This window comes from Sus scrofa, chromosome 13 (assembly GCF_000003025.6).
Source record: "Sus scrofa isolate TJ Tabasco breed Duroc chromosome 13, Sscrofa11.1, whole genome shotgun sequence".
In the NCBI taxonomy this organism is placed as follows: domain Eukaryota; kingdom Metazoa; phylum Chordata; class Mammalia; order Artiodactyla; family Suidae; genus Sus; species Sus scrofa.
The window spans coordinates 39,168,819-39,181,040 of record NC_010455.5 but is presented as its reverse complement, the minus strand read 5'-3'; the positions used below and the strand labels follow the sequence as shown (position 1 = coordinate 39,181,040).

The 12,222-nt window shown below is 38.5% G+C and overlaps 1 protein-coding gene across 1 annotated transcript in view; it reads left to right on the top strand.

Moving 5' to 3' along the window:
• The window catches only part of DNAH12 (dynein axonemal heavy chain 12), a 247,107-nt gene that overhangs the window by 214,226 nt on the left and 20,659 nt on the right, over positions 1 to 12,222 (top strand). Inside the window, exons 67-69 of the mRNA XM_021069807.1 lie at positions 1,632 to 1,769; positions 3,386 to 3,619; positions 3,890 to 4,078. Of these exons, the coding sequence (XP_020925466.1) occupies positions 1,632 to 1,769; positions 3,386 to 3,619; positions 3,890 to 4,078 (561 nt within the window). The remainder of the gene's footprint in view (positions 1 to 1,631; positions 1,770 to 3,385; positions 3,620 to 3,889; positions 4,079 to 12,222) is intronic.

Sequence of the window (12,222 nt, the reverse complement as noted above, 5' to 3'; positions counted from 1 at the left end):
GCTATTATCAAAAACACAAGAAATAACAAGCGTTGGAAAGAATCTGCAGAAAAGGGAGCCCTTGAGCACTGTTGGTAGGAATGGTAAATTGGTACAGCCATTATGGAGAACAGTATGAATGTTCCTCAAAAAATCAGAAACAGAACTACCATATGATCCAGTGGTTCTACTTCTGAGTGTTTATCCAAAGAAAACAAAACACTAACTCAGAAAGATATATGCATCCCCATTTTAATTACAGGGCTATTTATAATAGTTAAGATGTAGAAAAAACCTAAGTGTCCATGAATGAATGGATAAAGAAATCTGTGTGTGTGTGTGTGTGTGTGTGTGTGTGTGTGTGTGTGTGTGGTGTACGTGTGTATATGAATAATGGAATATTATTCAGCCATAAAAAGGAAGGAAATTTTGCCATCTGTGACACCGTGGATGAACCTTGAGGTCATTATGCTAAATTGAATGTGTCAGAGAAAAACAAACACTATATACTCTCTTTTGTATGTGGAATCTTAAAAAACAAACAAAACTCCAACAACAACAACAAAAAACAAGCTCATAGGAACAGAGAACATATTAGTGGGTGCCAAAAGTGAGGGATGGAAGGAATGAGTGAAGGGGTCAAAGGTTAAAAGAAGACTACCTTAGCAAAATTGTCCTAAATACATATAATGCTCTAAGGCAAAAGCCACTCTAAAACAAGCTGCGTAAAGTCCATAAAAATTAATATTTGTGGCAACTAATGGAATTAACTATTGTTATTACTAATCTTTAGCTATGTAAGGAAGATCAAGTGGAGTTAAGCTGTGTGACTGAAAATGTGCAAACACATACACAGAAACTCTGATGATGGTACCAAGCACCAGTTGTTTCCTGCCTGTCAGAGAATTTCTCCTTGATCAGCAGTGAGTCTGATCCAGGCTTTTTTCAAACTATTTCTTCTTCCCTGGCATCTGAGTATGTGAGATTTTGCACACACTCTTTAAAGATGTAGACTCTGTTTCCTACAGCCAACCAGCTTTCCTGAACATAAGCCCTGCTGATTTTCAAAGCCAGACATTCTGGGGGCTTGTCTTCTCAGAGCAGGGCCCTCATGCTAGGAGCCCAGTGTGGGGCACAGACCCTTCACTTCTTGGAGAGGACTTCTGCAATTGTGGTACTCCTCTCAGTTGTGAATTGACAACCCAGGAATGTGGGTTCCTGACCATACTACCTCTCCTATCCACCTATCCTCCTATCCATCTTGTGGTTCTTTATGTCTTTAGTTGTGGGAAATCTTTTCTGATGTCATCAGGTTGTTATCTTAGAGAGTTGCTCTGTAAGTAGTCGTAATATTGGTATTTCAAGGGAGGAAATGAGTTCAGGGTCTTCTTCTGCCATCTTGGTAGGTTACTCCAGCATAACTGCGTTTTAATAAAGTGTAACATTATTGCTTTGTCTAGGTTTGGAGGTTTGGGTTAAGTCATAAGATCAATACTTTCATAGTAAGCATTGTTTTAGAAAGCACATCTTTCTAGATAAAAGTTTGGAGAGATTTGTAATCATATAATCTTTAATGAAAGGTATCACTTCCCTTCATTTTAATGATGAAAATCTGATCAGAATTTTTCTTGTTGCATATTTTTATCTTAAAGGCATGGGAGAAGTTGCTGTTTGGAGTTTGTTTTTTTCATGCTCTTGTGCAAGAAAGAAAGAAATTTGGTCCTCTTGGTTGGAATATTCCATATGGATTTAATGAATCAGACTTACGCATCAGTATTCGACAACTACAGGTAAAATTAGAAAGGAACTAACATTGGTGGAGGATCACTGTGTATATCAGGCCCCAAGCCATTCCTTTTGCTTAGAATAACTTAATTCATTTCTCAACACCACTGATAGTTGGCCTGATAGCAGTAATAATTATAATTTTGGTTTATAAAGAATAATCTCAATCTGGATTTTTCTGCTGCAAATAATGGTAAACCTGATTCAAACTGGCTTAAACTATATGATTATTATGTTTTTTTAATTATTTCATTTTTTTTCCATTATAGTTGGTTTATAGCGTTCTGTCAATTTTCTGCTATACAGCAAAGTGACCCTGTCTCACACACACACACACACACACACACACACACACACACACACACACACACACATTTGACTGTTGCATTTTAGAATGGATAAACAATGAGGAAACTATATCCAATCTCTCATGATAGAACATGGTAGAAGACAATATGAGAAAAAGAATGTATATATGTGTGTGACTGGGACACTTTGCATATAGCAGAAATTGATACAACATTGTAAATCAACTAGACTTTAATAAAGAAATAATGAAACTTTTTATCTCACATAAAAAAGAGGTGCAAAATAACGACAGACTCTGGAGTTGGCTGATTCAACAAAAGTATTGTGATCAAGGACCCTGGTTTTCTTTTTGTAGTGCCCTCCTCAGTGGTAGCTTTATATGGGCCCTCACTATAAACTATTCTTAGCCTCCACTCAGCAATTTTACAAATCTCTTTATCAATCAGTAAAAATAGTAGAAAAAAATGTATTGAACGACTACTGGGTAGGTCACAGAATCAAGATGGCTGGAGAGCCAAGGCATCCAGAGTCATATCCAGGATCATACCATGTCTGATAAGGGCATTCCCTCTACCCTTGCTAAATAGTAGACATCACAGCTCTCATAACTGCCACACAGCCTCTGGTCTACTGCACACTCTCCGATGTGATCAAAGAAAATTCTTTGCTGTTTCTGCTCCTTTGCATACTAAACCTCAGTGCAGTCTAGGATGGGCTCCATCTGAGTTTCCAAGTCCAGGTCACAAGCCTTGGCTTTAGCCATGAGGGAGGCTGAGAAAATGAGTGGTCGGTGTTTTCAGTTTCTATAGACTTACAATGTGCAACATTGAGATGGTCAGCAGCCCCTCTTAAAAGGAAAAAAGAATAAATATCCTCTATAAATTCCTACTAAATCAGACTTTGAACTAAGCAGATTATTTGCATGAATTCTAACCCTCATGGCAACCCAGTAAGGTAGGTATTGTCCTTATTTCGGAGAAAATCAAAACTAAGAAGTAATTTTGCCCACTGAGATAGTTGATTTCAGATCTGTCCAACTACAATACTTTCCCCATTATTTCTGTCATGTTTTACCAGATATACTAATTCAGCTAGACAACCATGGAATATTGTATTTTTCAGCTTCTTTTGCTGTGATAAGGGCCTTTAAGATATGGCCCTTCAAAATAACCCATGATGATAATTCTTCCAACTCCACATCTATGTGTATCATTTGATAGATGATTGATAGATAGGTATTTAAGGCCATCTTAAAATGGAAACAAAATGAAAAACAAAGTTTTTTCTCATTTAATTTTTTCCTTTGTTTCAGTTGTTTATAAATGAATATGATACAATTCCATTTGAAGCTATCTCTTACCTGACTGGAGAGTGTAACTATGGAGGAAGAGTAACAGATGATTGGGACAGACGTCTCCTCTTAACCATGCTGGCTGACTTTTATAACCCACACATAATTGAAAACTCTCATTATAAGTTTTCTCCTAGTGGAAACTATTTTGCACCTCCCAAAGGCACTTATAATGACTACATTGAATTCATTAAGGTAACTGATGTCACTGAAAATAGGGTTAGATTCCAGTGTGATTTTTCTAAAAAGCAAATAGTGAATCATTCCCCCCTAATGCATAGGATTAAACAAGTATTATGGTTCAATCAAGCCAATATATTTGTTACTAGTCTTACTAGAAATTGGAAAAGTTTGATGCCTTGGATGTTTAGCTGATTTTTAATCCTTTTTGGTCTACACATGTTTGCCTTGTAAATTAACGTATCCAGTGAAAATATGTTGCTTGTTGAATCTGTTTTCTGATAGAAACTTCCATTTATTCAACACCCTGAAATATTTGGATTACATGAAAATGTTGATATATCCAAAGATCTTCAACAAACAAAAATCCTCTTTGAGTCCTTGCTCCTTACCCAAGGAGGCATCAAACAGACAGGATCTTCAGGAAGTGCTGACCAGATTCTATTACAAATTACCAAAGATATTCTCAATAAGGTAATGTTTATCTTAAGATATGTTACTTATAGTGTAAATCAAAATGGCACTGAGATGTCAATCTAAAAATTCCATTTAGTAACATTACGATCTTCATTGAGGTACTTTGCCTTTCTTAACATTAGTTTCCAAATCTGTAAAGTGGTGATCATAGTACCAACTGTATAAGGTTTTTGTGAACATTAAGGAGATCATTAATTTAAAGTGCTCAGAGTTCCCATCATGGCGCAGCAGAAATGAATCTAACTAGGAATCACGAGGTTGCGGGTTCGATCCCTAGCCTCACTCAGTAGGTTAAGGATCCGGCATTGCCATGACCTGTGACAGACATGAGGTCACAGACATGGATCAGATCCCACATTGCTGTGGCTGTGGTGTAGGCCAGCGGCTATAGCTCTGATTCAGCTCCTAGCCTGGGAACCTCCATATGCTGCAGGTGTGGCCCTAAAAAGCAAAAAAAAAAAGAAGAAGAAGAAGAAGAAAAATAAAGTACTCTGCATAATGCCTGGCAAATAGGAAGGTCTTTCTTTTTTTTTTTTTAAGTTTACATCCTTTATTTCACTTTTTAAAAATTTTTATTACTCAATTTATCATGTCTTTAGTTATATAATGATCATAACAACCCAATTTCACAGGATTTCCATCCCATAACCCAAGCACATCTCTCCACCCCCCAAACTGTCTCCTCCAGAGACCGTAAGTTTTTCAATGTCTGTGAGTCAGCATCTGTTCTGCAAAGAAGTTCAGTCTGTCCTTTTTTCAGATTCCACATGTCAGTGAAAGCATTTGATTTTGGTGTCTCATTGTATGGCTGACTTCACTTAGTATGATGATTTCTAGGTCCATCCATGTTGCTAAAAATGCCAGTATTTCGTTCCTTTTAATGGCTGAGTAATATTCCATTGTGTACATGTACCACATCTTCTTGATCCACTCATTTGTTGATGGACATTTAGGTTGTTTCCATGTCTTGGCTATTGCAAATAGTGCTGCAATGAACATTGGAGTACATGTGTCTTTGTGAGTCGTGGTTTTCTCTGGATAGATGCCCAGAAGTAGGATTGCTAGATCAAATGGTAGTTCTATTTTTAGTTTTCTGAGGAATCTCCATCCTGTTTTCCACAGTGGTTGCACCAATGTACAATCCCACCAACAGTGTACTAGGGTTCCTTTTTCTCCACACCCTCTCCAGCATTTATTGTTTGTAGACTTTTTGATGATGGCCATTCTGGCTGGGGTAAGGTGGTACCTCATAGTGGTTTTGATTTGCATTTCTCTAATAATGAGTGATGTTGAACCTCTTTTCATATGTTTTTTGGCCATCTGTATGTCTTCTTTGGAGAACTGTCTGTTTAGATCTTCTGCCCATTTTTTGATGGGGTTGTTTGTTTTATTGGTATGGAGCTACAGAAGGTGTTTATAAACTTTGGAGATGAATCCCTTGTCAGTGGATTCACTTGCAAAGATTTTCTCCCATTCTGTGGGTTGTCTTTTCATTTTGTTTAGGGTTTCCTTTGCTGTGCAGAAACTTTTAAATTTGATTAGGTCCCATTTGTTTATTTTTGTTTTTACGGTCATTACTCTAAGAGGTGGATCTGAGAAGATGTTGCTGTCGTTTATGTCAGAGAGTGTTTGGCCTATGTTTTCCTCTAAGAGTTTTATAGTGTCTGGTCTTATATCTAGGTCTTTAATCCATTTGGAGTTTATTTTTGTGTATGGTGTTAGGGAGTGTTCTCATTTCATTCTTTTCCATGTGGCTGTCCAGTTTTCCCAGCACCACTTGTTGAACAAGCTGTCCTTTCTCCATTGTATATTCTTGTCTCCTTTGTCATAGATTAGTTGGCTGTAGGTGCATGGGTTCAATTCTGGACTTTCTATCCTGTTCCACTGATTAATATTTCTGTTTTTGTGCCTGTACCATATGGTTTTGATGATTTTTGCTTCATAGTACAGTCTGAAGTCCGGGAGCCTGATTCCTCCAGCTCCATTTTTCTTTTTCAGGATGTTTTTGGCTATTCTGGGTCTTTTGTGCTTTCAAACAAACTTTAAAACATTTTGTTCAAGTACTGTGAAAAATGTCCTTGGTAATTTGATGGGGATTGCATTGAATCTGTATATTGCCTTAGGTAGTATAGTCATTTTGATAATATTGACTCTTCCAATCCATCTATATATATATATATCTTTCCATCTATTTGTGTCATCTTTGATTTTTTTTCATCAGTGTCTTACAGTTTTCAGGGTACAGGTCTTTTGTCTCTTTAGGTAGGTTTACTCCTAGGTATCTCATTCTTTTGGATGCTGTGGTAAACGGGATTACTTCCCTAATTTCTCTTTCTGCTCTTTCATTGTTAGTGTATAGAAATGCCGTCGATTTATGTGTATTAATTTTGTATCCTGTGACTTTGCCAAATTCGTGGATGAGCTCTAACAGTTTTCTGGTAGAGTCTTTAGGATTCTGTAGGTATAGTATCATGTCATCTGCAAATAGTGATAGTTTTACCTCTTCCTTTCCAATTTGGATTCCTTTTATTTCTTTCACTTCTCTGATTGCTGTGGCTAGGACTTCCAAAACTATTGAAGAGTAGTGGCAAGAGCGAACATCCTTGTCTTGTTCCTGATCTCAGCGATAATTCTTTCAGCTTTTCACCATTGAGAATGATGTTTGCTCTGGGTTTGTCATATATGGCCTTTATTATGTTGAGGTAGGTTCCCTCTATGTCCACTTTCTGAAGGGTTTTTATCAGAAATGGGTGTTGGATTTTGTCAAAGGCTTGTTCTGCATCTATTGAGAGGATCATATGGTTTTTATTCTTCAGTTTGTTAATGTGGTGTATAGCACTGATTGATTTGCTAATATTGAAGAATCCTTGCATCCCTGGGATAAATCCCACTTGATCATGATGTACAATCCTTTTACTGTATTGTTGGATGTGGTTTGCTAGTATTTTGTTGAGGATTTTTGCATCTATGTTCATCAGTGAAATAGGCCTGTAGTTTTCTTTTTTTGTGGTATCTTTGTCTGGTTTTCGTATCAGGGTGATGGTGGCCTCATAGAATGAGTTTGGGAGAATCACTTCCACTGCAATTTTTTGAAATAGTTTCAGAAGGATAGGTGTTAGCTCTTCTTTAAATGTTTGATAGAATTCTCCTGTGAAGCCATCTGGTCCTGGAATTTTGTTTGTTGGAAGTTTTTTAATCACAGTTTCAATTTCAGTTCTTGTGTTTGGTCCACTCATCTTTTCTATTTCTTCTTGGTTTAGTCTTGGAAGATTGTACTTTTCTAAGAATTTGTCCATTTCTTCTAGGTTTTCTGTTTTATTGGCACATAGTTGCATATAGTAGTCTCATGAGGCTTTGTATTTCCGTGATGTGCGTTGTTACTTCTCCTATTTCATTTCTAATTTTATTGATTTGAGTCCTCCCTCTTTTTTGCTTTATAAGTCTGGCTAAGGGTTTATCAATTTTGTTGATCTTTTCAAAGAACCAGCTTTTTGTTTCATTGATCTTTTCTATGGTTTTCTTTGTTTCTATTTCATTGATTTCTGCTCTGATCTTTATGATTTCTTTCCTTCTACTAACTTTAAGTCTTGTCTGTTCTTCCCTCTCGAGCTGTTTTAGATGTAAAGTTAGCTTGTTTATTTGAGTTTTTTCTTGTTTCCTGAGGTGGGCTTGTATTGCTGTAAACTTTCCTCTTAGAATGCCTTTGCTGCATCCCATAGGCTTTGGAGTGTCGTATCTTTGTTGTCATTTGCTTCTAGGTGTTTTTTAATTTCCTCTTTGATTTCTTCAGTGATCCATTGGTTGTTTAGTTGCATGCTGTTTAGTCTCCACATGTTTGTGTTTTTTGCAGATTTTTGCTTTTTGTTGATTTCCAGTCATATGGCATTGTGGTTGGAAAAGATGCTTGATATGATTTCGACTTTCTGAAAGTTACCGAGGTTGGATTTGTAGCCCAGGATGTGATCAATCTTAGAGAATGTTCCATGTACACTTGAGAAGAATGTGTATTCTGTTGCTTTTGGATGGAATGTCCTATAAGTATCTATTAAGTCCATCTGTTTTAGTGTATCATTCAGGGCCTGTGTTTCCTTATTGATTTTCTGTCTGGTTGATCTGTCCATTGCTGTAAGTGGGGTGTTAAAGTCCCCCAACTATTATTGTGTTATTGTTGATTTGTCCTTTTAAGGTTGTAAGCAGTTGCCTTATATATTGTGGTGAACCTAGGTTGGGTGTGTAGATGTTTAAAATTGTTGTATCTTCTTCTTGGATTGATCCTTTGATTATTATGTAATGACCTTCTTTGTCCCTTAAAATATTCCTCATTTTAAAGTCTATTTTGTCTGTTATGAGTATTGCTACTCTAGCTTTCTTTTGATTATCATTAGCATGAAGAATTTTCTTCCATCTTCTCACTTTCAATTTGTATGTGTCCCTAGAAGTGAAGTGGGTCTCTTGAAGACAGCATATATATAGATCTTGTTTTTGTATCCATTCAGCCAGTCTGTGTCTTTTGGTTGGGGTGTTTGGTCCACTAACATTTAAGGTAATTATTGATATGTATGTTCTTATTGCCATTTTATTAATTGCTTTGGGTTTTTTTGTTGTTGTTGTTGCTCTTTTTTCTACCCTTCTTCTCTTGTTCTCTCCTCTTCTGGTTTGATGACTATCTTTAGTGTTGTATTTGCATTGATTTTTCTTTGTTTGTGTAAAAATCAGTTGTAGATTTTTGGTTTGCAGTTTTTCTGAAGTTTTGATGTAAGTGTCTATGTGTATAAGAGATTGTTTTAAGTTGTTGTTCTCTTAATTGCAAGTGCATCTCCAGTATCCTGCATTTGTACCCACCTCTTCTCATGATTTCTGATTTTGGTGGTATAATTGTGCATGGATGATTTCATATCTTTACTGTATATATACCTTTAATGGTGAGCCTTGTCATTTGTGGTATTTTTGTTTCCTGTTGCTGTCTTTTCTTTTCTGCCCAGAGAAGTTAATTTAGTATTTGTTGTAAGGCTGGTTTAGTGGTGCTGAATTCTCTTAGCTTTTGCTTATCTGTGAAGCTTTTCATTTCTCCTTCAAATCTGAATGAGAGCCTTGCTTTCAGTAATCTTGGTTGGAGGTTTTTTCCTTTCATCGGGTTAAGTATATCATGCCACTCCCTTCTGGACTGCAGGGTTTCTGCTGAAAAATCTGCCAATAACCTTATTGGGGTTCCCTTGTATGTTATTTCTTTCTTTTCCCTAGCTGCTTTCAAGATTTTCTCTTTGTCTTTAATTTTGGTTAGTTTGATTAATATGTATCTCAGTGTATTCCTCCTTGGGTTTATTTTATATGATACTCCTTGAGCTTCCTGGATTTGAGTGAGTGGTTCCTTTCCCATGTTAGGAACGTTTTAGGCTGTTATCTCTTGGAATATTTTTTCTGTCCCCTTCTCTCTCTCTTCTCCTTCTGGCACCCCTATAATACAGATGTTGATGCGTTTCACGTTGTCCCAGAGTTCTCTGAGACTCTCTTCATTTGTTTTTAGTCTTTTTTCTCTTTTCTGTTCTGCATCCGTAATTTCCACTAATGTGTCCTCCACCTCACTTATTCATTCTTATGCCTCCTGTATTCTGCTGTTAGCTGCTTCTAGTGAATTTTTTATTTCAGTTATTATATTTTACATGTCTTCTTATTTAAGTTTTATATCTTGTATCTGTTTGCTCAGTGTTTCCTGTAAGTTATCCATCTTTGCCTCCAGTTTATTTCCAATGTCTTGTATCATCTTCAGCATCAACAGTCTAAAGTCTTTTTCCTGGAGGCTAAGAATCTCCTGATCACTTAGCTGATTTTCTGGGGCTTTTCCTTTCTCCCTCTTCTGAGTTATAGTTCTCTGTCTTTTCATTTTTATAGGTTTTTGGTGTGGTGACCTTTTTACAGATAATAGAGTTGTAGCCTCTCTTCCTTCTGGTGTCTGCCCCCCTGTGGCTGAGGTCGGTATAGGGGCTTGCTGTAGGCTTCCTGATGGGAGGGACTGATGCCTGTCCACTGGTAGGTGGAGCAGATTCTAATCCCTCTGTTGAGTGGGGCTTAGTCTCTGGATGGGATTAGAGGCAGCAGCTGTGTGCCTGAGGGGTCTTTAGGTAGCCTGTTTACTGAGGGGCAGGGCTGTGACCCCACCTGCCTTGTTGTTTGCCCTGGGGCTTCTCAGCAACTGACTGACCAGTGGGGCCATATTTTCCAAAATGACCACCTCCAGAGAAAGACACACTGCTGAATATTCCCAAGAGCTTTGCTTTCAATGTATTTCCCTCACAACAAGCCACATTCACCCCTTCTTTCCCAGGATGTCCTCCAAGAACTGCAGTCAGGTTCAACCCAGATTCCTATGGAGAGTTTGCTTTGCCCTGGGACCCAGTGCACGTGAAAGTCTGTGTGTGCCTTTTAAGAATAGCGTCTCCGTTTCCCCCAGTCCTGTGGAGCTCCTTCACACAAGCCCCACTGGCCTTCAATGCCAGATGCTCCAGGGGCTCTTTCTCCCAGTGCCAGATCCCCTCACGTGAGAGTTTGATGTGTGGCTCAGAAGTCTCACTCCTGTAGGTGAGTCTCTTTGAGCCAGTTAGTTTTCAGTCTGTGGAGCGTCCCACCCGGGAGGTATGTGGTTGTTTATATCATATAATCACTCCTCCTACCTCTTGATGTGGCCTCCTCTTTGTCTTCTGGAGTACGATATCTTTTTTTTTTTTTTTTTTTTTTTTTTTGCCATTTCTTGGGCCGCTCCCTTGGGATATGGAGGTTCCCAGGCTAGGGGTTTAATCGGAGCTGTAGCCACTGGGCTACACCAGAGACACAGCAACGTGGGATCCGAGCTGTGTCTGCAGCCTACACCACAGCTCACTGCAATGCCAGATCCTTAACCCACTGAGCAAGGCCTGAGATCGAACCCACAACGAGTTGGACTCATTAACCACTGCTCCACGATGGGAACTCCTGGAGTAGGATATCTTTTTTAAGGTTTTTTGTCCATTTGGGTGAAGATTTCTCAGCCTTTAGTTGTGAATTTTGTTGTTTTCAGGATAGAAGTTGAGCTCCAGTCCTACTATTCCGCCATCTTAATCCCATCTCCCGATAGGAAGGTCTTAGTACCTATAGTTGTGGATAATTTACTGAATTCATGATTTATTAGCATTTCTAAATAAAGCTAGTGGACCTACTTTTTGTTTTTTGGGGGGTTTTTTTGTTTGGTTTTTTTTTTTTTGTCTTTTGTGTTGATAGGGCCAAGCTCATGGCATATGAAAGTTCCCAGGCTAGGGGTGTAATTGGAGCTGTTCTCGCTGACCTCTGCCACAGCCACAGCAATGCTGGATCCAAGCTGCATCTGCAACCTACACTACAGCTCACGGTAATGCCAGATCCTTAACCCACTAAGCGAGACTGGGGATCGAAACTACATCCTCATGGTTCCTAGTTGGATTCATTTCTACTGCGCCATGACAGAAACTTCGGACCTACTTTTTTAAAATGGAGGAAATGGTCTGAGCTTGCTGTTTCAAGAAGGGAATGTTTTTTAATCTATACCTGCAGAAGAGAGTAGGCACAAGGAGATAAGATCAACACCATATTAGCTGCTCTGGCTTATTTCCCATACCACAGCCCAATGTACTTAGCCCTTTGGTAAAGTGGTATGATATTATTCTCCATTCTCACTTTTTTCCATGACTTAAATTCAATAAAGAACTACTAAGGAGTTTATGGTCCTATGCACAGATCTTCACAAGTCCCCTTTAGGATAAATACTGTAATTATCCCCATATTTCGTGTTAGGCACTCTAACAGAACAGAACCTGACTCCCTACTCCCATCTGCCTTGGAAGCCCCTGGATGGCACCTACTCTACCAGTTGATAGCCTTACCTACCCTACTCCTTAAGAAGAGCCTACTCACCTTAGCCTGGCAGTGGCCTTTGGAGAAGGGAGCAATACTTCCTGCTACCCTGAGTGAAAGCAGGGGCAGCCTAGTCTCCTCCAACCTCTACTGGAATGCTGCTTCTTCCATTTGCTTCTTCTCGCCCTTAGCCCCTTTCTGCTTGTATGGTTTATCTCTGAGGAGAAACGTTCTTGCTCTTCCAGTTTGGTAGCTCTTAGGAGATCTCTAGCAGGAAGTCA